Raw genomic sequence first — 16,346 nt, forward strand, 5'->3', positions numbered from 1 at the left:
GCATTCGTCATTTCTGTTTCAATAAGTTCTCTTGGTTCTTGACTGGATATTTAACTTCAAACATTGTTGCATGTTAACAGATTCTAAGTCTGACAAGCATACTAGTAATGTAAAGTGAAAAGTTTTATGGCAATGACAAAGCTAAAAAGAAGATTATCTTTCAATAAACGGTTTTACATGTGAAATCTGGTGTAAACCTTTACTCTTCATAGTACTCAGAGTTTGAACTTGAATGCAATTGTCATGCGGTATACGTCGGTAAAGAATACTGGAATTTTTCTCAAGGTTAGCGTCTATGTTATTTTTCTCTGAGCCAGCCAGCGCAAGCGGCTGCCTGCGGTGCGAGTCATTGTCTGTCTCTTTGTTGGCGCGCGTTGTTATTGGGATTAGGAGACCTAACTTCTACAAATTCACGTTGTCAAAAGTGCCCTGCTCTGTTTGAATCCCGCCAGTTCTGATGCAATTCAGGTCTGTCGTTACGAATATATCGTCTGTCGTCATGTCGGTATATTCCGTAGTTTCTTTCTTGTCGGTGGAGAATTTCTCCCTGAATCGTAACTGCGCGCTGATCCGTTGCGTCTAAAGTTATTCTGTCTCCCTTGATAGTATTTATTTTGGTTCCCATATCTGTGATAGTCATTACCACGGAGAGGTGATCTTTCCCTGTAGTTATTACTACTCTGCCAACGGTTGTCATACGGGTGGTGTCTGTTTTGGTCACGATTTGTGTTGTGAGAATAGCCTTGTCGTGTCAAGTTATTACTTCTTTCATCGCGGAATTGCGACGGATGTGACCTGTAATTGTTGTGTTCCTGGTTTCGCGTTCCGCGATTGTCAGTGTCAATTTCTAATTCTTGTAAGAGTCCCTTAAATGCTTCAATGTCGTCTTTGCAACGTCCTGCCAAAATAATATGTCGTAAATGTTCAGGCAGTTTGATTAAGCAAATGCGGATGAGTTCTGAGTTGCTGTATGGGTTTGAAAGATACTGATTCTTATGCAACATGTCTTCAAAATATTTCATAAGACTGGAAAATTCAGATTGTTCGAAACGTTTCATCATTATGATGCTATGTTTTACTCGGTCTTGTGTGGCTTGAGACCAATATGCTGAGAGGAAGGCATGGTAAAACTCTCCTTCACTGTGGCAATCGTGAATTACCAATCGCATTCTTACAGCTGGTTCATTCTCCAAGTAGCCACACATAAATTCTAATCTGTGTTCTAACGACCAGTTGGGAGGAAAACAATGCGAGAATTGATGGAGCCATGCTTGTGGATGAATGTCGTTGCCAGAATTCTTAAATGTTTTGAATTTACGTGTAGTAATGAACAGCTTATAGTCAAAATCATCATGTCGGCGAGTCGCATATCGGTCATTGTTAGGTCGTGTCGGCCGTTCCATCTCAAAATTCGGTGCACATTGCCAATTTCTTTCATAACTTCCGAAATGCCCTGTGTTATTATTTTGTGGCTGTTCCGTATTTCTGTGTCCCTCTTCCCGTATTGGGGCACGAGTATCCTCTGAAATACGTAATTCTTGTATTAACTGTGTCAGCTGATCTTGTACTTCCCGGATTTCTCTTTGGTGTTGCGTATTAATCTGATTCTGATTTTGTTTGAATTTCCTAATTTGTTTGCACTCTTCTGTGTCATTCAGATTATCATCTACCTTCGTAGATAGATTAGTGACCTGATCCGAAAGTTCGGCTACTTTCTCCGATAGTGTACTTATTTCCTCAGTGTGTTTTTCTGAACCAAGTTTCAGTGTCCATTTGTGTTGAAATCGTATCTACTGTGTCCTTTAAGTTTTCCTGAGTTTTTGCAAGTTGCGTAACCGAATCGGTAGATGCAACTGAGTCAATTTTAGCTTGCAAGGTGTTGTGATTTTCATGAACAATAGTTTGCAGTTCTTTTATGGCTGCTTCATGATTCTGTAATGCATTTTCATGACGCGAAAAAATAGGTTGGAAATGCTCACAAATTTGTGTTTTTACGTCATTACAGACTTTTTGACATTTCGATTCGATGTTATGTAACTCAGTAGTTAAATCTTCACGTGTTTGTTCAAGCGTGGTGTGAAGATTTTGTTCCATTGCGTCTAACTGTTGCTGTGTTTGTCTCTGGTGTTGTTCCATTGTGTCTAACTTTTGAAGCTTTTGCTGTGTTTGTCTCTGATTTTGTTCCATTGTGTCTAACTTTTTAAGATTTTGTTCCACTGTGTCTAACTTTTTAAGATTTTGTCCCATTTGTCTCTGATTTTGTTCCATTTGTTGCATTAATTGCAATAATAATGTATTAGTGTCTGGAATCTGTTTCTCTGCGCTTTTCGGCAGTGCATTTGCACCGGCAACATTCACATTTTGACAAGTAGAAAATGTGTCTTGACTTATTTGAGAAAACGGTGATGACCCAAAACCTGAATCTACAGTATTTGCGAAATTGTGTCCTGTCATTTCGGATTCCTGAGGCGAGCTGTTGCCGAGCGATCGATCGATAATGCTTCCCTGTTCACTACCTGTTTCAATGTCTACACCATTGTTTGCAGCCCGCTCCATTTCCCTATGCACAATTACCAAATTACTACGTTGAACATCAGTTAATTCATTACTCGGTGGCGCTAACACACTGCTTTCATTTTCACTGTCATTTCTCAGTTTACTTTGGAGCCTAGTATTACGTTTTTCACACGCCATTATTGTCACAATATTTCACACGACAACACAGAAATACACAATTTGAAGAGCAAAAATAAGAGAACCCATTAACATAGCACTGAAAATAATATCTAGATAATTGCAGCTGCGAAATACTTGGTGCAAATCTACATGCATGCCACAACTGTTTTACTGTACAACAATGAAAGACTGCAACTACAAAGGAGATTCTCTCTACAATTACGCGCTAGCAATAAACAATAGCTACACTAATTACACAAACTACAAGAAAAAAATCAGAAGATTCCAGTGAGGTATCCTCGGCTAAGGGTCGGCATATGAAACGTCCCCTTTGAAGAATTATACATGACTGTCCTTAAACTGACACACAATATTTTGTTAGCGCAACGCAATCTGACTTTCAAAATTCCCTACAAAAGAATGGCCCTGACTAACATTAAACTATACCTTTCACAAATCACTTACCTCACAAAAATCTTCGCTGCTCAAGCTACTGCAATACAGCGAGCGCCACTACTGCCAGCTAAATAAAAGATTCAAACTACTGAAGGCACTAACTACTGATAGGGATAGTTAGCAAATGAAAGATATTAATAGAGAACAAACAATGTATTTACCTTGATATCATCATATATAAATATAGCAGTTCATGACAAATTTCAAAACTCTGCCATCTCTCTCCCCACATCCACCACTGCTGGCGGCTCACCTCCAACTGCGCAACGCTACGCGCTGTTCACAACCAGCTGCCGCTGCCCAACACTACAATGGCAGACAACAATGCAAACTACCCACAGACTGCACACAGCACAGCCAGTGATTTTTCATACAGAGGTGGCGTTACCAATAAAAAAACCTAAACAGCCTACTTACATATTGTTATAAAATAACCTGCAACATAATATTAATCAGTATTTAAGAACTGCAACAAGTACAAATCCTAAGTCGCTAGTGATACAGCTGTGAGCCATTTGTCCTCTCAGTTATCCAGTCCACATAGCTGGAGACACGTGTGTAGACTGAGGGGTAGGGAGGCTCGCCACAGTAGTGTCCCCAAGACACCAGCCCCACAACCTTTCCTTCGTAGAGCAGCGGACCCCCTCCATCACCCTGCAAAGATAACCTGATAAAGTTACCTAAGCATGTTCATCACCCTGCAAAGATAACCTGATAAAGTTACCTAAGCATGTTTAAAAAATTATGTTTTAAAAAGGTATAGTCTGACCATACTTAACGTAATACACATTTATTTCCAGTCAATGTAAAAATTTTAGTGATTGGGATCAAATGTTATTCACATCCCTAAACATAAATCTCAGTATTTCAGTCAAGATAATTATTACAGTCGAAACATAGAATAGTCCAATAATTATAAGTATCTAACATTAGTGACTCGAATAAAACTGGTAATCTACACATTCCTGAAAGAAATTTGAGCTTACTTCTGCATAAATTCATTTTTCAAATCAATTGATGATATTTACATCGCCTGATTATACTTCGATTTCATATATACTGACATTTTCGTTTGCCACGTTTGAAAGGAAAGATGAAACTCAAAGTTCCAAGTTAATAGCCTGTTTTAGATTTTATTATGTATTAGTAACGCATACTGAAACGTATTTCTCCAATGACTATAAAGCATAAATGTAATTAATTATACTGTTATATAAAGAGCATTCATACATTGTAATATTTCTCATATCTTTACATACACTGCCAGCAAAAATAAAATTAGTACAAACTTTTAGAGGTATACAGTTCACTCAAGATTCATTTTTCGAACAGTATGTATGGAGGAGGTACAAACATGTTCCGGGAAAATCAGGAATACAGAAATACAAGTCGCTGAGGAATGAAATAAACAGGAAGTGCAGGGAAGCTAAGACGAAATGGCTGCAGGAAAAATGTGAAGACATCGAAAAAGATATGACTGTCGGAAGGACAGACTCAGCATACAGGAAAGTCAAAACAAGCTTTGGTGACATTAAAAGCAACGGTGGTAACATTAAGAGTGCAACGGGAATTCCACTGTTAAATGCAGAGGAGAGAGCAGATAAGTGGAAAGAATACATTGAAAACCTCTATGAGGGTGAAGATTTGTCTGATGTGATAGAAGAAGAAACAAGAGTCGATTTAGAAGAGATAGGGGATCCAGTATTAGAATCGGAATTTAAAAGAGCTTTGGAGGACTTACGGTCAAATAAGGCAGAAGGGATAGATAACATTCCATCAGAATTTCTAAAATCATTGGGGGAAGTGGCAACAAAACGACTATTCACGTTGGTATGTAGAATATATGAGTCTGGCGACATAACATCTGACTTTCGGAAAAGCATCATCCACACAATTCCGAAGACGGCAAGAGCTGACAAGTGTGAGAATTATCGCACAATCAGCTTAACAGCTCATGCATCGAAGCTGCTTACAAGAATAATATACAGAAGAATGGAAAAGAAAATTGAGAATGCGCTAGGTGACGATCAGTTTGGCTTTAGGAAAAGTAAAGGGACGAGAGAGGCAATTCTAACGTTACGGCTAATAATGGAAGCAAGGCTAAAGAAAAATCAGGACACTTTCATAGGATTTGTCGACCTGGAAAAAGCGTTCGACAATATAAAATGGTGCAAGCTGTTCGAGATTCTGAAAAAAGTTGGGGTAAGCTATATGAAGAGACGGGTCATATACAATATGTACAACAAACAAGAGGGAATAATAAGAGTGGACGATCAAGAACGAAGAGCTCGTATTAAGAAGGGTGTAAGACAAGGCTGTAGCCTTTCGCCCCTACTCTTCAATCTGTACATAGAGGAAGCAATGATGGAAATAAAAGAAAGGTTCAGAAGTGGAATAAAAATACAAGGTGAAAGGATATCAATGATACGATTCGCTGATGACATTGCTATCCTGAGTGAAAGTGAAGAAGAATTAAATGATCTGCTGAACGGAATGAACAGTCTAATGAGTACACAGTATGGTTTGAGAGTAAATCGGAGAAAGACGAAGGTAATGAGAAGTAGTAGAAATGAGAACAACGAGAAACTTAACATCAGGATTGATGGTCACGAAGTCAATGAAGCTAAGGAATTCTGCTACCTAGGCAGTGAAATAACCAATGACGCACTGAGCAAGGAGGACATCAAAAGCAGACTCGCTATGGCAAAAAAGGCATTTCTGGCCAATAGAAGTCTACTAATATCAAATACCGGCCTTAATTTGAGGAAGAAATTTCTGAGGATGTACGTCTGGAGTACAGCATTGTATGGTAGTGAAACATGGACTGTGGGAAAACCGGAACAGAAGAGAATCGAAGCATTTGAGATGTGATGTGGTGCTATAGACGAATGTCGAAAATTAAGTGGACTGATAAGGTAAGGAATGAGGAGGTTCTATGCAGAATCGGAGAGGAAAGGAATATGTGGAAAACACTGATAAGGAGAAGGGACAGGATGATAGGACATCTGCTAAGACATGAGGGAATGACTTCCATGGTACTAGAGGGAGCTGTAGAGGGCAAAAACTGTAGAGGAAGACAGAGACTGGAATACGTCAAGCAAATAATTGACGACGTAGGTTGCAAGTGCTACTCTGAGATGAAGAGGTTAGCACAGGAAAGGAATTCGTGACGGGCCGCATCAAACCAGTCAGTAGACTCATGACAAAAAAAAAAAAAAAAATGTATGGCGTGGTTCTGAGGTATCAGGTATTGATCCATGCTGAACCCCCCATATTAGAACATGGTGTAGTTTCCACAGTGGCAATACAAATGCTGACTCTAACATCCATTCGGTCATACAGATGGCCAACACTGTCCTGGGATACATCCTGTCACGCACTCTCGACATGTTCACTTTGTTCTGTAGGAGTTGTTGGTTGACGAGTCACACTTTGTTCTGTAGGAGTTGTTGGTTGACGAGTCACACTTTGTTCTGTAGGAGTTGTTGGTTGTCGAGTCACATGGCAGTGAAACATTCTACAGTTCTTTCCTTGTCTGGGGAACTTCTCGTGCCATCATATCCAATATGTGCTCGATTAGAGACAAATACGGAGATCGTGCTGGGGAAGTAAATTGCTGCTCACCTTGTAGGGTACACTGATTTTCACAGGGAGGGTGTGGGCGAGCATTAACCTCTTGGAAGAACCCATCACCTTCCTTTTGCACGAATCGCAAAAGAACGGGTTTAACAACATTCTGCATTACCGAGCACTGGCTGGCGTCCCCACTAGAAACACCAAAAGTGAACAAGAGGTGCAGCTTATTGCATCCCAGGCCGTAAGATCTAGGGTGGGGCCAGTGTGTCTTAGATGAATGCGCTCTACGAGACAGCTCTCACCACGTCCATGTCATACACACGAACGACCACCAATTGTTTGCAGGCAGTATTTGCTTTCATCACTGAAGATGACAGCGCGCCATATAATATTCTGAGGGTACCAGCTGAACCGAGTACATCGATGATGAGGCGATAGTGGAAGCCAGGTTAGAGGTGTGCATGTCCATAGTCTCTCTGCTAATAACCACTTCGCAACAGTTCGTGCTGACGCTATGGGCTCACAAGCCCTTTTGTCTGTTAAGTGGCATCTGTCCTTACATTTCGCCGTTTCTCGTCTGTGCTGCGTGGACATCCAGAACCGCGTCTACAGGTGTGAAAATGTTCACGCGACCATTGATAACAGCATAGTTGCGCTACTGATGCAGCATGTCCAACTGGGTGGCAGTTCTCCGAAGGAACCATCCTGCCACTCGGTAGGCCACAATTTGACCCCTTACAAACTCGCTCAGATGGCTGCAGGAAGCACGAGTGTGTCTCCCGAACATGGTTGCCTGCTGGTTTCACACGTTTACACTATAATGAGTCTTCTGGCTGTGAGCATTCCCTATTACAGCGTAGACATAGGTGGCCTCTGGTAACTATACCACTTTGTTAGTGGACAACGATGAAACCATTATCAGTACATCTGCTACCCCCCCCCCCCCTCCCCAGACGGTATATGCTGACATCAGATCAAAATCGTCATCGTGTTTCCAGGTGTAGTAATTTTTTTTCCACCAGTGTATTTACCCATCTAACTGAAAAGTGGAGGAGGATTAAAGATACCAAACAAAACGCGATATTTAAATACTCAATTTCCTCCTATAATCCATCGTTATTATGGAACAGGTGCTCTTTACACCAGCCAGTCATGTGGGTCGCGCCACCAACTCCAGCAATCAGAATGTCACAATGTGAGGATGATCGGACATTGATCGAAACCGATCACAGTTCCTTAAAATAAAGTGTTTTATATGGCCTAGACTGTTGCTGTTACATTTTCAATTTTGAACAGTTCTCAGGTATATGGGTGGGTGCTGTCGTCCAAAGGGTGCGATATTTCAGCAAGCTAGTTTCTTGCCATCTTCAGGGGTTCCTAGTAAGTAAGTGATTTTTTTATGTGCTGTTGAATGGGACTATCGGTTTCGCCAGTGCCCCATGTCCTGGTGTCTAAGTTGGTTTTAGATGGGTTATTGGGACACAATTTATTTGTTTTTGGGGGACATGGCTGTGATTGTCTTCGAACATGGAAGTTCGCCAGCCAGCTGTCTCTAGGTAGTGTTCTATACTTGCTTTTTTCTTTCGCTTTTGGGGTATCATGGCGTGCAGGTCAGCCTCCAGAATCGTAGAATCTGCAGATGTTATCCATCTCGCCCTGTATTACTTTTTCTTGATGCTGTGGTTCATCCCAGCCTCTCAGTGTGGTTTGACTGAGGAAGCAGGTGACTTGGATGTGGCATCCTTCACCCTCTCCTGAGGGAAGACCTGCCTGGAGCTGAACATTTATGGGACCCACCGTTTCCCTGTTCTCTAGTGTCATAGGCTGCGTTTGAATGGCACATTTTTTTAACACTACCCCTCTGTGTCTGGACGCACATGAGAAGAGTTGTGGCTTTGCGGCATGGGCATCACTGGAAGCGTCTCACAATGACTCTCCTGTTGACCTTTTGGCATGGACTGGTGTAGAGGCGTCCATTGGAGGCTATGTAGCAGCCTCATCAGCTCGGAGCAATTTTGCAAGGCCTGACATTGCTCCCCGCATTCTTCTCATATTTGCAACTTCTCACATCTTGTAATGGTAGCAGGGGGTGGTGAAGCCACAGTGGTGATGGGACACATCAGATGGAGTGTTTCCTCCACGCTGCCATCAGGGCAGATTTGAGCTTCTCCAACAGCAGTCTTATTGGAACAGGAAAGGGAGGTAATGACAGTGGCACATAAAGTGACCTCCGCCACACACCGTTGGGTGGCTTGCGGAGTATAAATGTAGATGTAGATGTAGATTGTTTCTGCCGTCCTCTCGCTGAGGGCTGTGTGTTCCATGGAGTCATTGGCTTCGTCTGCTTATGTAGCGAGCACTCATAGTCTTCGTAGTGGAGCAGAGACGGAGTGCCAGTCGTGTGGGTCTTCTTTTCACGCCTTCATCTTGGCTTCTTTTCACAGCACTAACAGGTGGGCAGCTGTGAAACATGGACGTTTGTTTGCTGCCACAGCTGACACATACCAGTGCAGCAACGTGTGGGTGGCACCAGATGCATGAGTCATGTGCTTGCGTGCACTTGACACATGCCTCAGCGTGTCGGCTGTACTTCACCAAGTGGCCTAGCTCATGGCAGTGAAACATTCTACAGTTCTTTCCTTGCCTGGGGAACTTCAAGCTTGAATCGCGTCAGCCTCCAGACAAGCACTATGTCTTTGTTCTCTCTGTGCCAGATTAGGCCTACAAACAGCTAGCAGTTAGACCAGTGACTGGTTCCTGTCTGTCGCCTTGCGAAAGCCTGCCACTCCATAGAACCCGAGATTGCTCAGCAGCTCAGTAACTTCCCATGTCATTACGAGCAAGGAAAAGTCGCATTTAGTCTCCATCACAGTCTCACGCCATCTGGGGTCCCTGGGTGCAGTCTCAGCTACGAAGTGTACAGTCAGGAACTTCGTGACCACATCATGCGCTCCTTCGAAGTCAACGTTCAATGCCTTTGCGCAGTAATCTCCTCATGCGATTTATGTGACGGCACCTTGTAGTTTTTCCCACGACTTATCTCCTGGATACTTCACCAAGAGGACTGGATGCAGAGTGTTACCGCAGTTGGTGGATTTGTCTGAGACGAGTACAGGATTGTTGGTCTCACGGGACTTTTTCTACATCTCTGGAGATGACCAAGTGGGTTGTGATCATATAGGACACATCTATCTGTACCAAGTCTTCTTGAACTAGTTTTTGTCGGCATTGTCCAGGGCTCTCATTGTCAGGCATAGCGAGCTCCGTTCGTAAAAACACTACAGACTGCTTTCAGCGACAATTTTCTGGATCAGAGTAACTTAATATGCTATAGCACCCACTTCGTGTGCATGTGTCAGCTAGTGCCAAACGCAGTTGCCTATGGTACACAGGGTCGGCACACGCTGCACCGGTGACGACACTGACGGTGACTATGTTGGTGATGACACCACCACTGACAACCCTCTCCACCGGCAAGACAACAATTCCGCTTTTGTTTCTCAAAAAGAGATACAGCCTTAGGCGGCCCTTGCACCGACGATCGAGCGAAGCGAGTGCTAGCATTGCCAGTGTGAGACTCTGGGTGATACAGACTTTTTTTCTGGCACATTTCATTCCTTCCTCTTATGGAGGACGCCTTACTAGTGTATCCAAATCCACATTTTCACGGCGAATGTCTTAAATAAGGTTGTTCTGTTTCCATCTTTATTTTGTTTGCGGTGACGCCAGTAGGAGTATTTGAGAGGCTCTACGTACATCCATAGTTGAAATGAAGGACCGTGGGACGTCAGCTGGTACAAATTTATATTAAAAATGAAGAAATTCTTCCAGCTGTATTTAAGGTGTCGATTTTATTTTGGCAACTAATTTCAACGTTGTAACAACGTCATCTTCAGGCCCATACATTTTTGACGTCAACTGCGTGCGGCTGATACTAGAAGTCAGTGGTGAGATACGGACGTGCTTCGTGTGGAAGGTTGTTACTAACTTGTTGACGTCAGAAGTTGACTAGAAGTCAGTTACTAACCACCTTCCACACGGAACATGTCCGTATCTCACCACTGACTTCTAGTATCAGCTGCACACAGCTGACGTCAAGAAGTGTACGTACCTGAAGATGACGTTGTTACATCGTTGAAACTAATAAAATCTACACCTTAAACACAGCTGGAGGAATTTCTTCATTTTTAATATATATTTGAGAGGAGGTGGGGTTATACTCACTACTGTCTCCCAATTGAGACTGTAGGAGGAGTTGCAATGGATACTTCTGTCATTCGACTTAAAGCCAAGGGGAAGCCTCCGAAAACCTTGGCTATAACTGTTGGGGTTTCCACCTGTTGGGGTGCTGTGGTGTTTTGACCATGTTTTGTTGGTTTTGTAGCGCTCCAGTTTTTAAGGGTCATCAGCTTGCTTCAGCAAAGTCACCTACTTGTTGTGGATTTACGCTGCTGGGCGTTGCCCTCCTCCTTGTAGTGGCAGCCAGCTATGTTGCTATTCATAGACCAGCTCCTCTTACGCTGCCGCTTGTAACCCTGTTCCTCTTCGTTTGGGATTGAATCTTCTGCCATTCTGTGTCTATTAAACAGTCATAGCTGTTGATGAATTAAATAGTTTGCACTACTTGATCAGTTTCTCGGTTTCGGTAACTGAGGTGCTGTCTTTTCTGTTGACTTCCGGCTTTTGTGTTGCACAGTTGCTCACCATCTCTTTCATCCTATCTCATGTCTCAAGCTGATGCTTCTTCACGTCCAGCAGGGGAATCTGCATCTCTTGGTGTTGTAGTGATGGAGGGCTGCAGCGAGGCAAGTTTGTGCACCTGTGTATGCTGCTCATGTCTCCACATGTGAGTGGCGATGGTAAGCCTCTCTCAACAGGAGGAAGACCACTTCCATATCCTTGTTGAGCATAATCCTAAAGCCTCGTGTAGGGCGTCGTCGATGTTGTACCGTGGGTCGTCCTTCTTGCAGACTGTTGGTGCGAGGCTACAGCGACTTTGACTTCTCAGGAGTCTGGTCGACTGCCTCCACTCTATTTCGCGCAGTTACCAGGGGGGGGGGGGGGGGGGGCGCATCCGACCGCGTGGGAAGGGAGTACACTTCCACCTCGCCTCCAGTCTGCTCTTGGGCCGTTTTCACTTCCTATAGCACTTCTTGGTGTGGTCAGTGTCTGCCGAGCTGTCCTGGGATGTCTCCTTCCTCTATTGCATCTCACTGGCGATGTCTCGGGCTGCACACACTCTGCAGCCGCAAAAGCTTGCGACATGTGTCCCACCGCAGTGGAGACAAGTTGGCTGGTGTACTTCCTTATGTGGGCAAGCCTGACTGGCGTGCTTGTCTGCGCACTTGACACACATTCGCTGACTACGGCAGTATTTGACCATATCGCCCTCTTCTTGGCACTTATAGCAACGTGGCTTAGTGTCGAGTCCCACCAGGAGAGTCTCAACTTGTTCGGCTCACAGACTTGTTTGGCTCCCTTTTTTTGCTGGTTCTCAGCTAAGTCTACAGCCAAGTCCAAGAGTGGTTGCCTCTTCTTATTGGTCCTGTTATGTAGCCGTATGACCACATCTCCAAACCCAGCAGTTTAGCCGTCTGCAGATTATGTCTTCATTGTACAGCCACAGTAGCCCCCTGAAAAACGCTTTGACTGCTGTCATTCTCTTCTTTGGTCGCGTCTTCTCTGGTGCCAGAAAAATCGTTTTGACAAGAAGAGGCTTGACAGACTCATAGCTAGAGCAGAATTCGTACATACATCAGGTACGGCGTCATTGTCAAGGCATTTGGCGCTGATTTCACCCTTCACAGTGTCTCCGAGGGTGCCGAAGAAGTCCCACCAGTCTCTGTCCTGATACTAGATGAAAATAGATAGAGCCAGAACATAGATGGTATGCTGTGTTGTCATGTGATCGTTGGTCTTCTGTTCGTCCTCTTTGGAGGTGATGGGGGTCTCAATTACGAGCTCGTTGCTATTGGGGATTCCCAATTCGTCTTCCAACATTTTGCCCTTGGTTGGCTCCTCAGGTCGTGTCACCAATGCGCCTTTGCTCACACTTGTCCTCTCATGCTTTCTACGTCTTGCTTTGTTCATGGCGCATGCACACTGACACGACACTTTGCTTTCGTTCGTAAAACAGCAAACATGACCGATTTTCCAGGTGCGTACAGTTCACCAGCTATCTGCTGTTTGTCGCTTGGTATCCTCTCTCCCGCCTCCTTCCGCTGCCACCAACAGGCGCCTCAGAGTGTGGGCCTGGTGCAGTGGTTGGGAAAATGTGACCTCTGGCGTCGATCCCTTTGCAAATATCAAGTTCTGTCGTTGAAGATCTTCTTTTGTTGCAAGATATAAAATAGTTCACAACCGACAAAGTGTGACTTCACATGTTATGTAACTAGCTTTAAAATGCAAGGAATTTTACCCAACACAGAATTCTGTAACTTAAGAATTAACAATATCCACCAAATAACTTTGATATCCATTAAAGAGCGCTCAAATGTGTGAAACACATAAAATTTACGAAACCTACACAAAACACAACCTCATGTCGCAGAAACAACAAAAATAATAGGAAGTCCCAGAAACTGCTTATGGATGTTTGTAGTACACATTTCTTCAAGTGACTCTAGAATCAGTCGCTACATTGAAACACTAACCAGGAAACATGATGTGTTCCTAGGTACACTATCCTCCAGACACAACACTCTCCCCCACACTACAAACGTCAGTCATACAGAATAATGGCCCTTCCTCGCCTATACGTACTTTTCACCACAAGCTTGCCGTTTACTTACACTGCAGGCGTCGTAGTACTTCCTGTCCTCGAAAAGAATTGCACAGATCTGTGTAGGGTAGATGCTGTAGTTGATGTCAGCGTACACAGACTCGCACAGCCATTGCGCCCAAGTTCGTACATCCACTTTGAGCAGGCCATCTGGATACGGTCCAAAGTACTGTGGAAAAAAACAGACTTCTCTTACACCAGAGACTTGGTAATATGTTCCAGTTTTCAAAACTTAGGATTTATGCACGAAAATCTATTACACGAATTTCATATAACATCCCTTCCATTAGCAAAGCGAAATTTTTAATTTAAGTAAATAATAAAGGACATCATGACTTACAGTCCAATTTAAATTAGTTGTCATCTCACATGTTAGTTTCGAAGTTTGAACGTTGTGGCAGTTTTGCGGAGAGCCACCACGTTGCTCCACACTCCACAGCGATACAAAAAAGCTTTAAAATCTCTCAAGAAAAAAAAAAAAGTTCAAATGTGTGTGAAATCTTATGGGACTTAATTCCTAAGGTCATCAGTCCCTAAGCTAACACACTATTTAACCTAAATTATCCTAAGGACAAACACACACACCCATGCCCGAGGGAGGACTCGAATCTCCGCCGGGACCAGCCGCACAGTCCATGACTGCGGCGCCTACACCACTCGGTTAATCCCGCACAGCTTAAAATCTCTATCACCGACAAAAACGACCTAAGATTTCTGAAATTCATGAGTGGAATACATGTTTATAACTTCTTTAAACGTCTCAAGTACCTGTTTCTAATTTTAATTAGGATCGGAGTTACGTTAACGTTTTTGAAAAAGAAGGAAATTTTCGCTTCCACACACAATTTGAAGCATAGCACATAATCTAGAAAACTATTGAACTCATTGAAATAGCTTTTACTTTCATTGAGTACCAAAATACCTCTCTCGGCGACTGAGTGCTCCAAAATTTCGTATCGCATTCCGTTTGGTACGCAAAACTTCAGATTTTTTAAATCAGTATTTAACGTACTTTTTTATGAAGTTTAAAGTCTTATCTCCTGCTGTAACTACGTAAAAGTTATGAAATTCACATACGGCATAGATTTCTGTGAAATCTACAAACATGTCTGAAGTCTGTCATGAACTTCAGTTACTGCCATAGACACGGATTCACAGGTAGATGCCGTGTTTCTTGACTTCCGCAAGGCGTTCGATACAGTTCCCCACAGTCGTTTAATGAACAAAGTAAGAGCATATGGACTATCAGACCAATTGTGTGATTGGATTGAGGAGTTCCTAGATAACAGAACGCAGCATATTACTCTCCCCACTTTTACGTTTTCCTTTTGTACCGTTTACACTCCATCGTCATCTGCCGTTACCAGGGCAGACGTGATGCAACTTATTGCTCAGCTACCTGCACCATTTTTGTTAACTGGAGACTTCAATGCCCACCATCCCCTTTGGGGCTCTCCAGCATCCTGCCCAAGGGGCTCCTTGTTAGCAGACCTTTTCAACCAGCTCGATCTTGTCTGCCTCAATACTGGCGCCCCTACTTTTCTTTCGGACACATCTCACACCTATTCCCATTTAGACCTCTCTATATGTACTCCCCAACTTGCACGCCGGTTTGAGTGGTATGCACTTTCTGATACATATTCGAGCGACCACTTCCCGTGTGTTATCCATCTCCTGCAGCATACCCCCTCTCCGTACTTCTCTAATTGGACCATCTCCAAGGCAGACTGGGGGCTCTTCTCTTCCAGGGCGACCTTTCAGGATCAAACCTTTACAAGCTGCGATCGTCAGGTCGCACACCTCACGGAAGTCATTCTCGCTGCTGCTGAATATTCCATCCCTCACCCTCCTTCTCCACGTCGCGTACCGGTCCCCTGGTGGACCGCAGCATGTAGAGACGCTTTACGTGCTCGTCGACGTGCTTTACGCACATTTAAACGCCACCCTACAGTGGCGAATTGTATCAATTATAAACGATTACGTGCTCAGTGTCGTCGTATTATCAAAGAAAGCAAGAAAGCCAGCTGGGCTGTTTTCACAAGCACCTTCAACAGTTTTACTCCTTCTTCTGTTGTCTGGGGTAGCCTGCGCCGGCTATCTGGCACTAAGGTCCACTCACCAGTTTCTGGCTTGAAGGTCGCGAATGACGTCCTTGTGGCCCCTGAGGCTGTCTCCAATGCCTTCGGCCGCTTTTTCGCAGAGGTTTCGAGCTCCGCTCATTACCACCCTGCCTTCCTCCCCCGCAAACAGGCAGAGGAGGCTAGGCCACCTAACTTCCGCTCCTCGAATTGTGAAAGTTATAATGCCCCATTCACCATGCGGGAACTCGAAAACGCACTTGGCCGATCACGGTCCTCCGCTCCAGGGCCAGATTCTATTCATATTCAGATGCTGAAGAACCTTTCTCCTGCGGGTAAAGGTTTTCTTCTTCGTACATACAATCGCATCTGGATTGAGGGACATGTTCCCGCATGCTGGCGCGAGTCTATTGTTGTCCCGATTCCTAAGCCGGGGAAGGACAAGCACTTGCCTTCCAGTTGTCGACCTATCTCGCTTACCAGCTGTGTCTGTAAAGTGATGGAGCGAATGGCTAACTCTCGATTGGTTTGGCTGCTCGAGTCTCGACGCCTACTTACCAATGTGCAATGTGGATTTCGTAGGCGCCGCTCTGCTGTTGACCATCTGGTTACCTTGTCGACCTTCATTATGAATAACTTCTTGCGGAAGCGCCCGACCGCGGCTGTGTTCTTTGATTTGGAGAAGGCTTACGACACCTGTTGGAGGGCGGGCATTCTCCGCACCATGCATACATGCCTCCCTCTTTTTATTCGTTCCTTTTTAATGGATCGACAGTTCA

General features: G+C 44.0%; 1 protein-coding gene across 1 annotated transcript in view; it reads right to left on the minus strand.

The window, feature by feature from the left end:
• Positions 1 to 3,624: 3,624 nt before the first annotated feature.
• Positions 3,625 to 16,346, minus strand: part of LOC124597583 (trypsin-like) — a 54,059-nt gene continuing 41,337 nt past the window's right edge. The window contains exons 5-6 of the mRNA XM_047135946.1: positions 13,500 to 13,658; positions 3,625 to 3,786 (exon numbers count right to left, since the gene is read on the minus strand). Coding sequence (XP_046991902.1) covers positions 3,625 to 3,786; positions 13,500 to 13,658 — 321 coding nt within the window. The remainder of the gene's footprint in view (positions 3,787 to 13,499; positions 13,659 to 16,346) is intronic.

The sequence above is a fragment of the Schistocerca americana genome, chromosome 1 (genome assembly GCF_021461395.2).
Source record: "Schistocerca americana isolate TAMUIC-IGC-003095 chromosome 1, iqSchAmer2.1, whole genome shotgun sequence".
In the NCBI taxonomy this organism is placed as follows: Eukaryota; Metazoa; Arthropoda; class Insecta; order Orthoptera; family Acrididae; genus Schistocerca; species Schistocerca americana.